Source organism: Diorhabda carinulata, chromosome 7, assembly GCF_026250575.1.
Source record: "Diorhabda carinulata isolate Delta chromosome 7, icDioCari1.1, whole genome shotgun sequence".
Classification (NCBI taxonomy): Eukaryota; Metazoa; Arthropoda; class Insecta; order Coleoptera; family Chrysomelidae; genus Diorhabda; species Diorhabda carinulata.
Genome location: NC_079466.1, coordinates 13,424,519 through 13,445,202, shown reverse-complemented (window position 1 = coordinate 13,445,202; position 20,684 = coordinate 13,424,519). Strand labels below are relative to the sequence as shown.

The following is a 20,684-nucleotide window of genomic DNA, read 5'->3' as shown; positions in this document are numbered from 1 at the left end:
GAGAAAAAAGGCAAAAACCTTACAATAAAATATGGATGTTAAAATTCGTAAAATAAAAAAATTTTCACGAGTTTTATGGAATATGGAGTTTTACTAAATTCAGCCATTTTGCTGTCAACATCAATTTAACAATCATCTTCTTTCTTAAAATTTATACATCTAACCTTTTAGTTATGCAACTAGTTTCTGCAATTTCAGTACGTTCCACTTGACACTCTCAACGATTATATTGCTCCTTATAAAAATACATTTCTAATGCAATTCGTGGACACTTGTGATAAAAGTGATTTTTTTTTATTTTAAACTTAAAAATACAAGTGTTTTTAAGAATATGTGGTTTATTATCGGTATATTTGTTTTTATCATAAACCGGTTCATTCTCCAATAGTGATTGAATTATAATATAAATTTATTACAAAATTTCAATAGTTTATGTCGGAAAAACCACAGGTAGAAGTTGTAACTTCCTGTAAAAAGCAATAGAGGTGCAATTTCATATTTATGCTCATCGCTGACATTGAGTATAAAATGAGGTCTCTGATGTGATTTTCATGCTCTAATCTAAACAAACTTGACACACATTTTATAATTTTACAAAATAAATTTAAATTATTAGCGAACTGGAATAGATGAAGTAATAGTACAAGACAACATGACAGCACTTAATAATGTCATTATCAGAACCGCCAACCATTCATAATGAAAAAACCGCAGTGAGATTCTTCAACAGTCACGTGGTACAATTTTGACGGGAACGTCACTTAAATGGATGCAGCGTCAAAATTAAACATGGGTTAGATTTTTATATGGGATATTATAGGTATATATTTTATCAATAATGATATAATATATATTAATCGACCAAAATAATCAAACATTTAAGCTAAGAATTTAATTATTGACAGCGATGGTATATTGTAGTGTATTTTTTTAACGATTTGAACCTTGACATTATTATATTTGGCCATGTGATCTTATTGGAGGGTATAAGCGTCAACATGAAATTGCACCTTAAATAATAAAAGTACACGAAGAAACAGGTAAAAGTAATTTATTTTATTATGATTTAGAAATTTTTACGTAGTTTTTGAACATAGGAGAATATTAAATCTTATTTAATGTAAAGATTTTAATATGCTGGGATTGTGTAGAAATGAAAAACAACAATTGACAACAGAACTTTATTTTATAATAAAAGTATGTATGTAAGTATTTCAAATACATATTAAATATATATAAAAAACAGTATATTGGAGTCATATCTTTTATTATTGATTTGAATTACCCCCCACCAAACATTTAAAATGACAATTTATCAACCTTTTTATGATCAAAATACCGCTAAGAAAATATTTTTCTTGGTGTACACTCAAATAATATATATTTGAATAAATTATTTAAAGATAATTGTAATACATTATTGATGATCGTTTTGTAATTAACTAGAGTTTTATTTTGTACTTAATGATAAAAATCGAAAAATATCTGTCAAAATGGAATTCGAAGTAAATTTAAACGTGCCAAATCATTCTAAAATGCGAGAAAGCTTGAAAAACTAACAAACTATTAAAAAATATGAAGAAACTATTGAAAATTGAGACATTTTTGAAAATTCTTATAGATTCAAGAAAAAAATGAAAAACAATGAAATATTTGTGACTAGTATTGTACGAGGAAAAAAGAGAAACTTGAATATGAAAAAATCTGGGAAATGCGGAAAATCTAATGTGTGGAAAAATGTGAAAATCAAGAGTTTTGAGTATTCGAAAAAAAATTCACAAATGCAACGAAAAATCTGTAGGCTTCCAAAAAAAAGCAGAATTGCGAGAAAATTTGTGGAACTGAACTTTTGAATGTTGAAAAAGCTTAAGAAATTCGAAAAAATAAAAGAAATTTCCTAAAAAATTGAAAAATAAGTTTTAGGAAACTCCAATAAATTTGAGAGACTAAAAAATCTAGTCTAAAACTCGGAAAAGTGGCTGGAATTTCCTGAAAAATCCAAGAAATGTTCGGAAATTCCAAAAAGAGGAACCGAAAGATTTGTAAGCTTGGAAAATATTGCAAAAATGTGAGAAAATTAGAAAAACTGAACCTTTGAATGTAGAATAAACTTGAAAAATTGGAACAAATTTTCCGAAAAATCGAAAAAAAAGGTAAAAAAATTTTAGTTTGAAAGAAATAGAAAAATCGGTTAAACCCTTTGAAAATTTAAGATAAAACCAGGGGTGTGCGAGAGAGAATATAAAATTTTCAGAAAAATGAGAAAACACTTAAATAAACCTGAAGAAAATTGAAAAAATGCTATAAAATTTGTCCGAAATATTCAACAATATTGATGATTTTAGATAAATACAATATTGACTGAAAAATCGATAAAAAATTCGAATAATTTTGGGAAAACCTGTTACTACACGAAAAAATCAAGATTTTCAAAAAATTTATTCCTAATCAATCACCAATCATTTGTTTCTGCGAGATCAGAAAACAATTTATCTTTCACCTTCGGTCTCGGATCTTCTTTTATATTAGTTTCAATAGCTCCAGTTTTACCAATAATATATTCAAATTCTGAAAAAAAAAAACAGTTATCCTGACCATCCTGTAATACATCAACCCAGCTTCAAAAAACTCACCATCTTGTGTGAGATTGGGTCCTCTAAATTCCAGCGGCCCTGCCAACTGCTTCTTCATATCTCCTTCGAAGTATACAAACACTGTTGGTAGATTTTTATCAGGATAATTAGGTATACAAGTCGTTGAAATCGATTTTAAAAATTTAACCGTAGGATACTTGGCTGCTAAACATTTCATATACTCATTAATCAATGCACATAATGGTATACTACAATAAAAACTATTTTTTGCAGTGTACACATACATCCAATAATATTTACCCTTGCTTATATAAATGCAGAACTACCCATATTCCTTCACCGGCTTTATTAACTTCATTTATATAATCTTGAGCAGAAATCTCACCAACAAAACCAAATTTTTGTCTTTCTGCTAATGCTTTTAGTTCTGCTATTCTTTTATTTCTATATTCCAATAGCACTGCTTCATCTTCTGAATCCTCTAATTCATCTAGCTCGTCCAAATCTAGTTCAGACAATTTTTTTCCATCTAAAACAATTTTTTTTCTAGAAAAACAAACATCAAGTTACATTTTCTTCAGAGTCACCTGAAGTTTTTTTTTCAATTGTTTCCTCTAACATAGACACAATTTGGTCTTCAGTGACTTCTTTTTCTTTTTGTGGAATGATACCTTTCGATCGTAGAATATCATTCCACTCAGTGTCTTCATTAGGGTTCTAAAAAATTGATCTAAACATACATATGTTGATCAAATTAGTGCCTAATGTATTTATTTGTACCTATTCTCAAAATTTGTATAAAAAATTCGGCACCGACTAAAATTTTTCTTTAAAATTATCGCTTTGTACACTCTTAAAATTTCAAACATAATCAAATTTATTTTTTGAGCATTTATATCGAAATTATGATAATAATAGAGTCGCCAAACATGTTAAAGATCTACAAATTATTAAAGTAAAAGAAAATATGTATTTAAAGAATTATAAATATATTCCGAAAATCTGCAATCAAAAACTTCGTACGTATATAATTTTATTCGCTCTAATGGTTTTTATTTAATATAATTAATGCATATAAATATTTTTTCACTAACCTGCATATTTTGGCTATTAAATAAAATATATATTTCTAAATAATACTTTTTAAACACTCATTTATTAAACTTTCTCGAGTTATTTTTGTCTCTAGTTTCAATTTATATACGTAAGTTTCCAAAAAAGGTTACTTACTGTCTAAGTCTTCTACTTAAGACACTTCCCAGTGTGACTCGTGTGATTATGACACTATTCATAGATAAAGTAATTACGTAGTTCAAATTTTTTATTTAATGTTTATTAATTTCAATAATTTTCTATTAAAAAGATGAAAATTTAAAAATTAGACATTAAAAAGATGAAAATATCATCATATTTTTAATTATATTATTAATACGTTCTAACCAAACCGTTAATGGCGTATGAATTTTTGTTTTAATTTTGATTATATTATTGGAAGAACTTGAGTTTTATTCAATATTTTCAGCATTAAAATTAGAGATATTTTCATTTTATTTATTTTTCCAATCATTAACAATAATTTGATAGTATTTTACCTAATTCATTGAAATAGGAAATTTTTATTTTATAAGATTCAAAAAATTTTTTTTTTTTCTTATGGCAAGCCTGTTTTTATTTGAACGTTTCCGTTTTCCTATCTGATCTCATTTTATTTATTTGAATGGTGGATGCTGCAAGTGGTGGAAGCTTATTAGCTATTACTACCACTGTTCAAAAATGGAGTTATACAGAATTAAAATTTTTAAATTGAAACTGTATTTCCCACCAAATGCTAATGACTAACGAGTAAGTAAACTATTTTTTATTTAAATTATTAATTTATTCATATGATGAGATTTGACGACGGTCTTCTGATACATATTTGAAGTTAAACACGTCTTTCTGATTAAATCATTTATACCTATTGATAAAATTACGTTTTACAACTAGTTTCTAGCATATTTCTTTATTTTAGTTCATTTAGAATATCAAATGATTAAAAAAATGCCACGTGGTTAGGTAAAGCTCGAACATCGAAATACTTTGGATTGCTTCTTAGGTAAATATAATTTAATACTTTGTCGATATATTAATAATTTTTTTAAATATGATTATATCATATACAAAACGATTTAATAAATGAAGACATATTTGTATAAGGCAGACTATGAGTTTGATAAAGATAAAACTTTTTTACTTGTTTTAAATAAAGATATTTCAAGCTTCAAATTTTCAGGTGGTAATTTCACTATGGAAAAAATTATTAGGTAAGTAATAAGATTTTCACGTTTTTTTTTTCAAGTTCATATTATTAGGCGCTGGTTTTTAGATATGAAAACCAAGTTAATAATTTTAAGCATTTTCAATTTAACATTATCAAAAGACAAAATTTGTTGGAAGTTAATAAGTTTTAGGTAATTTATCAATGATAACACTAATTAATATTGTCTTATTGTTTCTCGTAGTTGCTGGGTCTTTGGGTGTTGCTTTTTTTGGTTGCATGTTACTTAATATCATCTTTAATTCATTGTAAACTCTTCCTCTTATACTAAAGTGATACATCGATAATTGGTGCCACTTCAGGTAATTTGATATGTCTATTCGTTTTTCTGTAACCCATCTAACTTTCAACTAGGTTTTGTTGCTTATTTGAGTATCAGATTCTTAATTGCTTCTATTTTCTCAGTTTTGGTCATTACTTGTGATTAAAATGATATTTTTGTCATATAATATCTGTCTGGTAGTATATTTGGTGATTTAGTAGGTCGATTTTCTTCATATTCATAATATTCCTAGTTCTTTATATATGTTTGTTTTTAAATTGTCTTGATTTTGATATTTTTATAAAGTCTGAAAGTCTTCGAAAGGTCAAATTTTTTCTTTGTTTCAAAAATTATTAAAATATCTAATTTTAAATCAGAAGAGAGCTAAAATCAAGATGATTTAGAAATTATGAACATATAATTTCTTGTTATTTTTGACTATGATGATAAAACCGAAAATTGACATTCACAGAGCATTGGGTTCTGAATAACATTGATTAGAACAGTATTCTGAGTAATTTGTTTGGAAAACATTTTTTTATTCGAGATATCTCCAACAATTTCATAGTTTTTTTTTTCAATTTCTAGGAAAATCTATAAAAAAAACATCAATGAAGCATTTAATAATCTCCTACAACTTTAATTGATTAAAAAATAGCTCTAAAGATTTCCTTTATAAAAAATATGAGGTATGAAAAAATACGTTTACAACTGTAATCACTTATGTTCATCAGTTCTAACTACTACGCTTCGTGTTTCATTGCTTAATTTTGATTTGTCAAAAAGTCAAAGAAGCAAACAAAATGTTAAAATCCAACTTTAAAGCTTATTTAAAAGTGGAAGTCAGTTTGTTAAAGATTTGGGATATTAGAGACGTTCTTTTATCTTGATAGATATCAGATAACAATGTGCATACAGGGGACAAAATTGTTTGTTCAAACAAGAAGTTGACTATTTAAGAGCTTCCTGAAGAACTTGTATTATGACTATAAAAACCTCATGTTTCAATTCGAATGCAATTGAAATTTAATTTTAAACTATATCCGGAATCAATGAGTCTATAGCATTGACTTTTGACAATAGAGTTGTCACAAAAAAGAAATAGAAACCTGCCCTTGAAAACTGATCATTTTCTTCAATTGTGAGTACTTTTTGTATAAATTTAACAAAGGCTACTGGAATAATTGGAAAATGGTGTAAATGGACAAATGACAGTGTTCTGTTTCCTCAACTTTAGTTTCTCGAGTTTTTGCACCTTTTTTACCATACCTTGTAAATTTTTTTAATTATGGAAGTTTGAGGATTATTGCTGCTGGAATCTTTTGGGCATTTGATACAAAATTTGAGATATGACATTTTGGATTCTTATTTAGAAGAAGAGCGAGAAAATTTTTAATAAATTGTAAGTATTATTTTTAATTTGATATTTTGTTGGTATTAGTTTGATATAGATTGGGAAAAAGAAGAAAATGTAACAAATATGGAAGGAAAAATAGTTTATGGGGGATGTATGGTCAGGAAATGAAATTTTTAGAGCTTTATCTAATTTTGTGACGAATTGGACCAAAATTGGTTCGGTATTTTCTGATTCCTGCCTTTTTGTATACTGAAAGAGTATAGAAAGTGAAAATATGCATTCCCATTGACATTTTAATAGGAAAATGAATTTATTCCTTTTGCATGATAATTTTTAAAAAAAATTAGATTCCATGTTTACATTTTATTTTTGTTACAATTATCTTCCTTTTCCAATGGGTTGTGTTTACATGTAGATAATGGGATGTATACACTGCGACCCAAAGGATCTATTGTAGAGGGAACCCAGTGTTTACAGCTGATCTTTTCCAGCGGGTTTCATCTTATTATTTATAATTGTGTCAAATTAATTTAATTTCTATGATTTTTCTTCGCGAGGTTTCAGGGTTGGGTAACCTCATTAATGGTTGCAAAATTTAATCATTGCCTCGCTAAATAATATCAAACAAATTTGTTTTCTCGAAATAATTCACGTTTCGAGGTTATAATTTGTTTGTACACTTATTTTATTTTCAATAAATTCCAAAATGGACAAAATACCATTTTTTTTTTAATTTAAAACAAGGAGAGTATTATCATCCTTTCCCATTAAGATAATCACATTTCTAGTATCTAGCTCCTAAATCTCTAGACTCCTAGCAACTTTTGACTTAAATTTTCGCTAACAGGAGGGAGATTTTTATCAGACGATGACATTAGCGCCTATTTTGAGAAGAAAGTGATCATTTGAAAGGTTAAAGTATCGTAGATTATATAAAAAAATAAGGTTAGGTTGCGATACTTTTAAGACATTCCTCGTAAGTTTTATAACATTGATTTCAAGCAATAATGAGAACTAGGAGAGGATTTTCAATAGGAGTAATTATTGGTCAGATAAAACTGTCAATTTCGTGGTTTTTTAGTTATTTCTCTATTTTTTATATTTTAATTTTGATATTTTTATTTCAGGTGAGCTGATATATCATCAAAAAATCAACAATCCCTGATGATTTTGCAGTGCTAGATAGCGAATTTTGATTAAATAAATATTCTTAATTATCAAGTCTTTAAATTTATAAATCCTTTATTTTCAGTCCACAATTTGGGATTTTTTGAGGTTATAACATGAAATTAGGCCTATCAAATATGTTAATGTCAAAGTTAATAATTTTTTGAGGTTATTACATGAAATTAGGCTAATAAAACATGTAAATGTCCAAGTTGTTTATTTTGGGGTTTTTTTTGAGATTATAACATAAAATTGGGCTAATAAAACATGTAAATGTCCTAAGTTTTCAATTTTTAAATTTAATTAATTTAACTTTAAAGTTTTGTAACTGAAAAATAGCCGTCTACTTCTTCATGTTATTTACTTTATTTTTAGTGGTCAAATAGTGGGTAGTGTGAATAATGGAAAAACTTGGGTAATATAAAAAACCAAACTTTTATTCTTATCAATAGTTTAAATGTCAAAATAAAATTAATTCTGTCGAAACTAGAAAAGTGTTTAATGTTTATTCCTCATAAAAACGACGGCAGCGTCTCTATCCGAATATTCCAATCTTTTGCAATGTTTGAACATTTCGTTGGCGATACTCGAAAGGAACATCGACTGGGTCGCATTGTTCGATAACTCTAATCCTAATTTTAAATCTCGTTGGAAATTTTTCAAAGACTGATCGACGTTGGTGTAATCGTTCACAATTATTTTATCAGCTTTGCTACTTAAATAAGGACTGTACAAAGGGCAGGTGGTGAAAACATCTAAAAAACCTCTAATGCTCAAACCGCAGCGATCGACTAAAGCCAAGGCTTCTGATAGAGCCGCCAAACTAACTCCTTTGATCAACTGAAGTATCAAATTCAGTTTTGACGCGTACCTAAAGTGGAAGAATCATTGATAGTTATAAAAAAGAAAATTAAACAATAAAAGAAAATGAAATATAAAGTAACAGAATAAAAAAACAAAGTAAAATAAAAAAAGTTTTAAGGGAGAAAATCCAACAAAAATAACAGAAAAAAGCGAATTAAAACGAAGGAAATCAACTAAAAGTAACAGAAAATAAATTGAAACACGATCATGGGCCAATAAAAGTTATATAAAGGAGAGTTTAAAATAGGAAAATCGAACAAACGGGCAATGTAACAGAAAGAAGAGGTAAAGGAAGAAAATGAAATAAAAGTAACAGAAAGAGAAGGGATAGAAGGCTAAAATCAAACAAAAAAAGCAACAGGAAGAAGAATTACATGGAAGAAAATAAAATAAATGTGACCAAAAGAGAACAGACGGAATGAGACAATGGAACAAACAATAAAAGTAACAGAAAAAAGAAGAGATAAAAGATAGAAAATCAAACAAACAATAACAAGAAGAAGAGAAGAGATGAAAGAAAATCAAAAGTTACTTACCCAACTTCTCCTAAAAACATTGCAGTTTTCCCGATTGATTTAAAACAAGATTGACATTCGAGAAAAATCTCTTTATCACCGGCTGCAAGGATCAAAAGATTTCCTTCTAGAGCTTCGGTCTTACTTCCTTGTATTTGGGCTTCTAGATATTTGCCCCCTTTCTTTTCAATTACGGCGTTCAAGTCTTTGGAAGCCTCCGGACCAACTGTTGTCATTAGAATTATACCTGTGACAGGAATAAATTATAAAATGGAATTATGTAGAAAATCAACTTACGTTTGTTGAGTAGAACGGAATCGGAATGATCGTTTATACCAAAACTATTATGCAAAATGTTTCTTACAACTTCTTGATTGGATAAACAAACAAATACTATATCGGATTTTTCTAATAAAGATCGAGGACTAAAGTAACTTCTTACGGTTTTCTTGTACTGCTTTCCCAATTCGTTTATTATAATATCGCATTTACTTGACGTTCTGTTCCATATATTTACCATATGACCTGATCTAACTAGATTTTTTATTATTTCTCGACCGATAATTCCTGTCGAAAATATACCTCTTTTACTTTAAAGAAAAAAAAAAACAATACAACAGTATATGTAATATAACTTCACTCAATAAGTCGTGTGACTAACTCACAGATGGCGCTGCCATTATCAAATCCATATGACGTTTATGAAGTATCCGCTTCCAAAAAACTGTGTGTAAAATTTCATAACGTTTCGGTTGGTCAGAAAAAAGTGCCAGTCATTTAATTGTTATTTTAATAACAATTTCGTGTGTTAATTTATGATTGTTTCTTGATGAAAAGAAATACTGTACAATCTGGATTTAAAAGTGTTATCAGGGCTCTGCTCCATCGAAAAGAATCTTTTGTTATTAGTTTTCTGAATTTAAATGTCGTCGTATAGACACATACAATGGTGAACGCTCCTGTCATCCAATTGAGGTGGTTACTCCAGAAAACATCAAAAAAAGTCCACAAATTGGTGACATGAAAACGATTTTAAGCATCCCTCTAAGCTGTGCAAAAAGTATTTGAAAGAATTGGAGAAGAAGAATGTACTGAATATAATGATTTGGCCGTCACAGTCGCCTGACTTCAATCCAATTGAGTTGTTGCGGGCCAAAGTGGACATAGTGTCATTCTTCCACTTCACATCTTTAGAATATTCAAAAAAAAGAATGGAACCAAATAGACGACGATTATTTGACGACATTGTTATAGATAATGGCAAAATTTTGCATATATATATATATATATATATATATATATATATATATATATATATATATATATATGTATATATGTTCTTTAAGATATAAATATCAAAATCAATCATATTCTAGCCTTGAAATTCATCATATATAAGTAAGAATTGAATATTTACCAGCTCCCAAAACACCAAATACTAATTGTGAAGTCATCAAGTTATGTGTATTCACCTCTACATTACGTAATAAAATATTATGCTTCATGTGAGAATTTGCTGTCTTCATTTTTTTCTGTTTAATATTACCATTTTTAGTCTTTTTATTAAACAGTTTTGAGTTACATTGTTTTTGAACAACTATTTTATACTTTGGATTGTTCTTTTTCAGTCTGTAGTGATTTTCAGCTTCTTCTACTGCTTCCTCAAATAAAATATTTCTATGAGGTTGAGTGAATTTATGTCTGTTTTCTTCGAATAGACTTATCCTTTTCTTTGGTATCCAAGCATAATTATTTGTACCGAAAAAATATACCCAAAAATATTTTTTAGTAGGATCGTTTGATGGTTTTGGAATATTTGGTATACTTTTCACAACAACACACGGCCACGGTGGAAACCCAATCATTTTGGCCCATACCATATCGCCTACTTTAATATTATCCATTTTATGTGGAAATATTTATAATTAAACAGTATATGAAAAGGAATATTTTAAAACTGGTGCATTTCCAAACATAAACATTTTCAATTACAAATACAAGATTGTGAGGTTATGAACGACAATTTAAAAACTGCAAGTGTGGGGTGACATAAAAAGCACTGCTATTAATAAATCACATAAGATAGTAGAAATACTATCTTTCCTAAAGCGAGTAAATATCTTATCAAAAAATATCCAATGAATATCTTTATCCTAACATATTCACTGCCTATTACGTGTTATTATATCTTTCTCTATTTTGTGATACTTTTAGCTTTCATGGAACATCGTTAGTGAATTCGGTATTTTCTTAATATTATTTTGGTTATAGTCACTGTCAGCAGTTGAATAATTTTAATTAAATTTAATCATATCTAAATTTACATGTTTATTCAGAGATCTGATAAGCTTAACCTATTTTAATTGTTTCAAAAAAGAATCTGAATGTGGTGGAAATATGAAATGTATTGAATGTTGTCTACGTTGTCTTGCTATCACAGAACTACATATGAAACAAGATATTTTAAATATCAATCGAATGCTATCGATATTATTTAAGTACCGATAATTTTTACGATACTCGATAGAATTAGCATAGCGATAAAAAATAATATTTGTTTTTCATATTTATAAATACAACACATTAAAAATGTCTAGTAACATTTATTAAATAAAAATAAAAATATTTGAATTTAATTTCTATCTTCGATGTACAACCAGTTGGATTTTTTATTAATATTTCTCTCCGTTTTTTCTTTTAAATTTTCAAGAAACAAACTGATCATTATATTTTTTATAAGAAAAATTTCAAGAAACCAGGTTTTCACGTTTAATGATATTACAGATATATTATTGATTATTATCGATACTATCGATTTATTTGATTTGTTATTAAAGTCGCGTGGGTGATATGATTTCTAAAGTTGTGACAGATATTATAGAAATCAGCTGAAGTTTAAAATGTCAAATATTTAAAATGAAAAATATCAACCCGTTTATAATATTTTCTTTATTATTAGCTTTCGCTTATATTTTAGGCCTATTAAAATTTTTAACCGAATATGAAGAAGATAAGTGTGAAATGACTTATATGTTCGAATATCCTCAATATGTCGTAAGTTTGAATAAGTTTTTATTTGCGGAAAACACACGTAATAAGTGTTTATTTTAAGAAATTATTTATTTTTAGTTAACACATTAGTTTGTTTTAGAAAATTTCAAATAAAGCCGATAGTGAATTTAAAAAATATGGTTTGTATGCCTATAGCGAAGGTCGGCTTACGGAAAAAGCACGTAATATGTACTTTGATGGTATTCCCGTGCTTTTTATACCGGGAAATGCAGGATCTCATAAACAAGGTAAAATTTCTGGATTCAAATTTTAATTAATAATAAATTGACTGTTTATTATAGTTAGGTCTTTATCTTCTATTGCTTTAAGAAAATGGTTAAATTCAAAAACTTCTTTCCATTTTGATTATTTCACTGTGGATTTGAATGAAGAATATAGTGGTTTGTATGGTCCTTTACTTTTTGATCAATTACAATATATAAAAGCTTCGTTACTTCGAATTTTGGAATTATATGGAAACCAACAACATCCACCTGAAACAGTTGTTGTAATTGGACATTCTATGGGTTAGTTTACACTAATTCACACTATAAATATTTATTTTGAGAATTTTCAGGTGGAATTATTGCTATGAGGTTAATATCCGAATTACAACATTCAGGATTGATACCAATTCTTATAACTTTAGCTTCCCCTTTAAATAGACCTCTACTGAATTTGGATTTTCATATGAATCAATTTTATGACGACGCATTTGAGAATTTGGAAAATACGACTGTAATTAGTGTCTCTGGAGGATATCTAGATCTAATAGTCAATCCGTTTATGACTCAAAAGAAAAATGATGGAATTTTGCAATTAACTGTAAGTTGATTAAAAACTTATGTATTTAAGGGTTGTTTTAATGTTTTGTGGTTTTTAAGACTACAAATATTCCGATATCTTGGACTGGAAGTAACCACGTTCAAATTTTATGGTGCAAACAGGTAGTTATGGCTCTAAATAGGGCTCTATTTGATAGTGTTGATAGAGAAACTCATCAAATATCGAAGAATGTTACTTTTAGAAATATGGTCTTCAAACATCATCTTGTTCAGGTAAGTTTTATTCTAATTTTGATCTATTAGTAGAAATTATACAAAAAAGATGATTTAATTTGTGTGAAGGGGTTTAAAATTTATTAATGCTACCACATTTGAATTTACTATTGGTAAAATGTTCATTTTGGGGCGATTGGTACTAACTTTGTCTACCAGAAACTGAACTTTTACTTAATAGTGGAATCCACAGTCTTGGCTCTGTACCATCTGATGAGGAATTTAGAGAGCGCATTAAGCTCAGGAAAATTCGGAATGGTATTGAAGGGGCATTCGACAACTCTGTCTCATAAGATGGATAAGGGCAATGCTATCACAACCAGGGGCTGCTTGCAGGGGGAAGTATTGTCTCCAAATATCTGGTGTCTGGTTTTAGACAAATTGATCTAAATAAGGCAGTCTTGGATAAGCACCTGGTGGACAGGTGGTGCAAGTCCGAAGGGCTAATGATTAACTAAAGGAAAATCAAGCTCCATTTTTTCACTAGGAGCACCCTCCAAAATACACTCTGGGCATACAGAGGGTCTTTAGTTTTACATTGGGTCTTTCACCTGAGATCCTCTACTGGATCTATACCTCAATGGTCGAACCTCTTCTCATATAAGGGGCCATCATGTGGCCCTAGGGCCCTACTTGTTCTTCCAACTTTAGTTCTAGAGGTACAATTCGAAGATCTGCAAGCTGGATCAACAAGCATGCAGGCCACTGGTGAATGTCCAATCATTTTGATGGGCATGGGTCGTTGATGATGTTTACAGACTCAAGATTTGCTGGCTAACGACTTTTTTCATGACCTCCATGGCTGGAACTGAAGCAATCGAACGGTAGTTGTTGGGAACCGTCTTTTTCTCATTTTTTTGGTATGGATTGAATCCAAGCACGTTTCCTCGCAAGAAGGTAGGTGATCTTTTCGATTTATTGGATGGATTGTTTTCAGCATAGCGGTACTAAAATTAGAAACCGAGAAAACTATTCAAAGTTGGTTCAGATGAATCCGAAAGGACGTTGGATGGAAAGCATAAGAAGAGGATACAGTCTAGAACATTCTAACGGTGTCGGTGAACCGTATTCCTACATGATAGCGTTATCTGATGTCACCGGTTACGAAATATTGAACATTTTGGCCGTTAATTCGGAAGTTACCGATTGGGTGTTTGTTTGCAACGCGTATTTTTTCAAAGAATCCAGTCGTATATGGTAAGTAGCCGGTTTAATAATTAATAGTCAATCTAATTTCTTATTTTACGGTTAAAATGTAGTAGGACGTTCTGTATATTTATATTTTAGCAAAGAAGGGTTTCATTTGAGTCATTTATCCGAAATAGCCCCGTCAACTAAATTAAAAAGAAGATTTTTTCGTATAAATATGTCGAAATTGAAGAAATACCGTAAAGATTTAACTCATATTGTTTTTAAAGCTCTACCTACCGATGAACCGGTAAGTGTAGTATGTAGTAGCTGCGGAGTGTCTCATTCTTACTATATACAAGCGTTTTTGGTGATAATTACACTGAAAAAACTGAAACTAAAAACTAAATCCTTCGAGCCGGATATAAACCCGGCTCGAAGGACCAGATTACATATAGTATTAATATTTAATTTTTGTTTTTAGGTATACTATCATGTGGATATTCACAGTTCGGATCAAAGATCCATCACCGTTAATCTACCCAATTGGTTTTCGTTAACCAATCGAGTTATATTAGAAAGGACTGCGGAGAAAGCGATTTATTACGAATTGTCTTTACCGCATCTTAGTAAAATTATGCAGTTTTATAAATTAATCGTGGAACCGTTGGAATGTTCTAAAAGTGAACATCACGCATCTGTCACTTTGACAGTTCCGTGGAGTAACGAAAATTACAATAGTTTCATTACGTGAGTATCGATTTTCGTTTAAATTTTATTGTTTTATTAAATTTTTTATTGTTTTTTATTTTTATTACTTGTGAATAAATATTTTTGAACACCCTATAATTTAAAAAAAAAACTAGATATTTAATTTTCATTATGATAATTTTCTTAAAAGGGAAAAATAAAACATTTTTTTCGATTTTTAATATTTTATCGAATTTTTAATTAATAGAAATATAAATTGATTTTTTAAATTCGTTATTTTATATATAGACCCCGTATAAATTCGAAAATAACAATTTTATAAAGAAATATCACCAATTTTGAAATTAATAGGAATAATAGTTTTCAAAATTACCGCGAAAACTCATTGGCAATTCTCGTAGCGGTTATCTACGTCAACAAATCTTGTATTATGTCAAAGTAATGGTTATCGATACTTACGTAATCGATTTAAATCGATACTATATCTGGAAACATCGATAGTTATCTTCTATATCTTCCCGGTTTAGGTAAATTTTTATCAACAAAGTTATTTATTTTTTTAAATTCGATATTTTATATATAGACCTCGTATAAACTCGAAAATAATTTTATAAAAATTTTTTTACAACGAAATAAAAATAGATTCTAAAATTATCGCTAAAACTTATTGACAGTTCTCTTAGCGGTTATCTACGTCAACAAATCTTAGGTTATGTCAAAGTAATGGTTATCGATACTTACTTAATCGATTAAAAACGATACTAACATCGATAGTTATAGATGGAAATACTAATTTGGCGTTTTCAAGATCGCAGGATCCATTTATCGAGGTCTCAGATGTCGGAAATGAATACTTATGGTTTTACCAACAATTATGTTGGTAGACTTCCGGGTCGTAACTGAATTTATGTATTAAACGAATCAGCAGTACCTTTTATAAAAACACACGACATTTCATAGAGAAATATCTAGATATTCTATCCTAAACCGAAGTAAACCTAACCTAAAAATAAAACATTTCGTGTAATTCATAAACGTTGTTTAAAAAGTTCACGAATCTAATTATTGGCAAAACCGGAAGTATTACTTTACGACAACGATAAATGGATTCTACAACTCGAAAACGCCAAACTAACGAGGGTTTTTTAAGAATATTGTGTTTGTAGTCATTAGTGGAAGTTTATTTTTTCCTTTTGGTTTAGCTTTCTTGCTATTTCACTATAATATTCGTTCATATAGTCTGTCATGTTTTGGTTATTATTTATTTATTATATCAAATTGAATTTTCTATCAGAAGATACCTTAGATAAAAAAATGTTATTTTTAAGTTAATTATTTGTAGAAATACCATGAAAAAACCGGTTAACATCAGGCTTCATAGCTCGAAACCTAGTGTAGAAAATCAAACAGCAGTAATAAAATTAATTTTGGATCCATCCTGTACTTATAAAATAAGGTAAATAACAAAATATTTCTTTATGTGTGTGTAGACTCGTTGTTTTAAGTTTACTAACACTAACTGTGAGATTACGATCTGTCACGTTAAAATCATGTGACGTTATGACTGTCAAACATGGCACGCAATTCAAATCTCGCGCCCTTTGTTTAAACCTACGTTTTGGTAGTAGTTTATTCTGAAATCATTATATTTACTTCGTCTAGTCGGTTTGAGATCGGTTCAATTCCGTCGATAAAACGTACATGGTTTAGATTTTCATCATTACTGTTTTGTTCGGACTTTTTAAACATATATAATAGTGGCACCATTTTGATAATAATTTTTAACAATCAGGACGTTTTGTTCTATGTTTACTAACACTAACTGTCAGATTAAGATTTGTCACGTCAAAATTTTGTGACGTTTTGATTGTCAAACATGGCGCGCAATTCAAAACTCAAATATATTTATTTATTTATAAATTTTAGTATACAGTCTTCTCCGTTAGGTGTATTAGGACAACTAGCTAGGACACATTCACCTTTATTGATATCCCAAATAGCCGCCGTATCACTGATAACCCTTAGATATCAATTAATAAATTTAGAGAAAGGACATTGTTCGATATTATTCGTAGCCATTCAAGAGGGTGCCAAACCTTATTACGCCATGTTCGGATTCGTCATATCACTTATATTAAGGTAAATACAGTTACGATTAGAGATTTTCAATTGATAAAAGATCCGTTTTCAAGTTCCAGATATCTACCAGATTTTATACTTAAACCGGACTATCAAACATTAGAAAACGACGGCTTAGATTTCATATTGATGCCTTTGGTATTATTCGTTTGCGGTATCGGACTCTTTTGGATATTGGTTGCAGTATTCAGCGTTTCTCTTATCGCTATGGAATCGACAGTGCACAAAATATTTCTAAAGTAAACTAATCAAATATGATTTTATTTTATATTATGTTGGAAATATTTCATTTTGTAGGTTACTTGCTCGAACAGTTAGCTTCAATGTGGTTTGGTCGAACTACTTGATGAGTTATTTACACAAAATACCAGTAATTGTAGCTCTCACTTTAATATCTTTATCGTTAACCACTTGCGGGGGATTAGCCCTCTGTTTAGGAACCGTATTTTACTTCTTAAGGGTCAGTATTAATTATTCCTAAAGGATTTTTTGTTCCGGCAACTTCTTTTTTTATTTTTAGTTAACACAAATGTCTCAAAATTTCGTAGAAGAAGTAGTTTGGTACATAACCAAAAAATTTATCAAGAAATGCAAACGGTACTTCAGTAAGAGTCCATCTTCAAAAGAAATTATGTCAGTTACTACTGATGAATCTAAACAAATGGAAAATACACAAAAGGAAATGGAAAAACCACAAAAGGATCAAGATTTAACTCCAAATAAGGATCTAGTAGATGAACAAACGGAAACTAACACAACCCTTGGTATTCAAGTTGGCACTGAATCGGAAAAATATGAAGATGAAAATATTGAGCACGAAACTGTGGATGGATCAATCAATTCAAATAACACTGAGGATGGTAGTGGAGAAAAAAATATTGATCCACTGTTACAATCAACCGATACCAAAATTGTAGAAACTACTAATGATATATCGGCTGAAGGTGATGATGAGAAGATTGGAGCAGATCCGAAACCTTTAAAGGAAAATTCCGAACTTTCCACCGCTTACCACGCGATTTATTTCCATTCGAGTTTGTTCTTTTTGTGGTGTATAGTGACTGCTATTAATCTACCAGCTGTTTTGACATGGGCACATAATTTCAAGTAAATACCAATAATAATAGTTTATTACTAACGGGTGTTCCATAATTGATGCAATGCATCAGATAAATAGCCTTCGAGGCTTTGCATACACATGCGCATTCACTTTCTGCATAAATGTAACCCCATAAATGATTCCAAATGATACGATCTATGGAGGCCAATTCTGATCACCAAAACGAAATGTCATGCCGTAATTGAACCAGCTCATAATGAAATAAGGATGGTCTTTAGCCCAAAATGCACACCAAACGGTAACACAATGTGGATGCGTTGGTTTTTCGACAATCACAAGTCCAAAAGCGGTAATTTTGACGCTCAACTAACCTATCAAGGAGGAAACGTGCTCTTCGCTCGAAACAATCTGCATCCATTTGTCGATGCTCAATAATCCATTCAACAAACTCTTTTGCTTTACATGGTCATTAGATCATTCAGTTGTTGTATCTTTAGATTCAAAGTTGGAGGATCCAGTAGAATCCTAGTATTGGCCCCATCAAAATGTATTGGACATTCCACCGCGGTTTTCCCCCGATTTTTGCATGACCAGTTCAGCTTATAAGCTGTCCTAATGGCTTCAAAGATGGAAGATCCAATAGGGCCCTAGTTGAGCCCTATTCGTTGGCTACCACAATATGGCGCCATACGTGAGATGGGGTTTAACCATTGAAGTATAAATTCAGTGGAGAATCTTAGGGGAAAGATCCCGTGAGTAATCGAAGGCCCTTCTGTATACCCAGAGGTCGCAGTGAAAATGTTTGCAACTTTGACATTGTCTTATTTTTTTTATTTATTTATATGATTTCTTGAGGTGATTTGATAGATACTGTCTCATACGTTAATAATTTATTAAAAACCTTACACTACACTTAACTAATTTATTTAAATTCTTCGATTACTTCTTATTTCGTTTCACTGCGACTATTTATTATAAACTAAACTCAACAACGTTACATAAACTCCTTATATATTTCCCAAAAGAATTCTCAAAACTTCTGGAAAATAGTAAAACCAAATAAATATCAAAAGAAACAATATAAATAAACCGCATACTATAACAAAAACTTATATCACCTCAAAGGCGCTTCTGCCGAATTTTAGAATTCGAATATATCTAGGTATAACCGGCTCCATTGCGGAGACGGATTCGTAATAATATATTAAAAAAAGTTGACTTATGACGTTAGTAAGAAGATTTTATTTGTTTATTAATATTTTTAATTTAGGTATAGTTCAGTACTGGAAACTGATGATTCCTTTATACCAGGGCTGGCTCTTAGTATCTCTGCGCTGATGTTATGGCAGTGTGACTTGCCCAGGACTAACAGGTATAGGTTATATTAATTTTACAAATTTCATGTGTACATTTTATTTGAATAAATATTATTTTACAGAAAATATACGGAGCAGCTAGAAAAATTCTTATTAATCATGACGTTATGTACATTGGTATTTTCTACAATATCAATATACAGATTGAATTACATACTTACTCTAACCATAATTGTCGTAACTTTACATCAATTACTTGCCCCCGAAACTGAAGTATTACAAATCGAAGACGATTCTGAAGAAAGAACGCGTTTTTCAGAAATCAAAACCAAAATTGAATAATACTCTCGTAAATAGAATTAAAATGTTATCATTTTAACCATAGATTTCTTTTTTTGATTATTAATTTTGTTCAAACCTCGTGTTAGGTAAAAATGAATTGTTACACAAATAAATAGTATTTTATTTAGACATTCGGGTTTTTTTCCAACTACCTACAAGGAACCTACAATCAGACACTGTACTAGACAGAATACTATCAGTGGGACGCTAATTTTAATTTGCAAATGTTGTATCACATAAAAATTATGTTTTTGCTAAACTCAAACACTGTATTATATTTTAAAATCGTAACAAATTCAATATTTTGTGTTCGGATTACAATCCTATCTAGAAACCTAACTTATTGTGTAGACAACCATTAATTATTGCAACCTCATTACAGCTCCACGTATTGCTCCTTTCATAACATCAGTCCTATAAAGGACTTAAATTGACCCTCTATCAACTCTAACTGGTACAAATGCTCGTTATCTAGATGAGCAACGATATAGAATAATAGAACTGTAATCGCCTGCTCAAAACATTCTGAAAGCTGTTTAGTTCTTCTCAAATTCCTTATTATATTCTTCATGCGATATAGCCACAATAAACCATCCCAAAAATAGCCCCGCAGAGGAATATTTATCTATATCAGGGCAATTTCTAAAATAAACCTTCAACGACATAAAAATGTCCCTATCTCCCCAATAAAATAACCACAACTTTCTCTATTGACCTTCAAAGAATACACATGGTTCAATTAAAGTAAATTTCTTGATTGTACGGTGAATTAAATGTGATTTAATTCATAATAAAACATGGGG

General features: G+C 29.7%; 3 protein-coding genes and 1 long non-coding RNA gene across 5 annotated transcripts; 2 read left to right on the top strand and 2 right to left on the bottom strand.

Moving 5' to 3' along the window:
• Positions 1–1,167: 1,167 nt before the first annotated feature.
• On the bottom strand, positions 1,168–3,885 carry LOC130896600 (viral IAP-associated factor homolog). Its single transcript, XM_057804794.1, has 5 exons — positions 3,689–3,885; positions 3,182–3,311; positions 2,895–3,123; positions 2,634–2,842; positions 1,168–2,568 (listed from the first exon to the last, which is right to left on the bottom strand). The coding sequence occupies exons 1-5, from the start codon at positions 3,692–3,694 to the stop codon at positions 2,453–2,455; spliced, it is 690 nt and encodes a 229-aa protein (XP_057660777.1). The 5' UTR covers positions 3,695–3,885; the 3' UTR covers positions 1,168–2,452.
• A 405-nt stretch (positions 3,886–4,290) lies between these two features.
• LOC130896601 (uncharacterized) lies at positions 4,291–7,747 on the top strand. Its single transcript, XR_009059593.1, has 5 exons — positions 4,291–4,436; positions 4,606–4,689; positions 4,867–4,897; positions 5,762–6,575; positions 7,658–7,747. It is a non-coding gene; the product is annotated as an uncharacterized LOC130896601 (long non-coding RNA).
• Positions 7,748–8,113: 366 nt separating this feature from the next.
• Positions 8,114–11,252, bottom strand: LOC130896595 (cytokine-like nuclear factor N-PAC). Its single transcript, XM_057804788.1, has 4 exons — positions 10,494–11,252; positions 9,374–9,643; positions 9,098–9,323; positions 8,114–8,568 (listed from the first exon to the last, which is right to left on the bottom strand). The coding sequence occupies exons 1-4, from the start codon at positions 10,978–10,980 to the stop codon at positions 8,196–8,198; spliced, it is 1,356 nt and encodes a 451-aa protein (XP_057660771.1). The 5' UTR covers positions 10,981–11,252; the 3' UTR covers positions 8,114–8,195.
• A 663-nt stretch (positions 11,253–11,915) lies between these two features.
• LOC130896161 (GPI inositol-deacylase) lies at positions 11,916–20,010 on the top strand. Of its 2 annotated transcripts, none has more exons than XM_057804061.1 (15): positions 11,916–12,130; positions 12,228–12,375; positions 12,430–12,654; positions 12,705–12,952; positions 13,012–13,185; positions 14,123–14,382; positions 14,473–14,623; positions 14,798–15,063; positions 16,367–16,480; positions 16,951–17,163; positions 17,217–17,402; positions 17,461–17,623; positions 17,684–18,270; positions 19,494–19,595; positions 19,662–20,010. In XM_057804061.1, the coding sequence occupies exons 1-15, from the start codon at positions 11,993–11,995 to the stop codon at positions 19,879–19,881; spliced, it is 3,195 nt and encodes a 1,064-aa protein (XP_057660044.1). In that variant the 5' UTR covers positions 11,916–11,992; the 3' UTR covers positions 19,882–20,010. The 2 variants fall into 2 exon arrangements, with proteins under 2 accessions (XP_057660044.1, XP_057660045.1); XM_057804062.1 differs by having other exon boundaries at positions 11,924–12,130; positions 17,223–17,402.
• Positions 20,011–20,684: the final 674 nt, after the last annotated feature.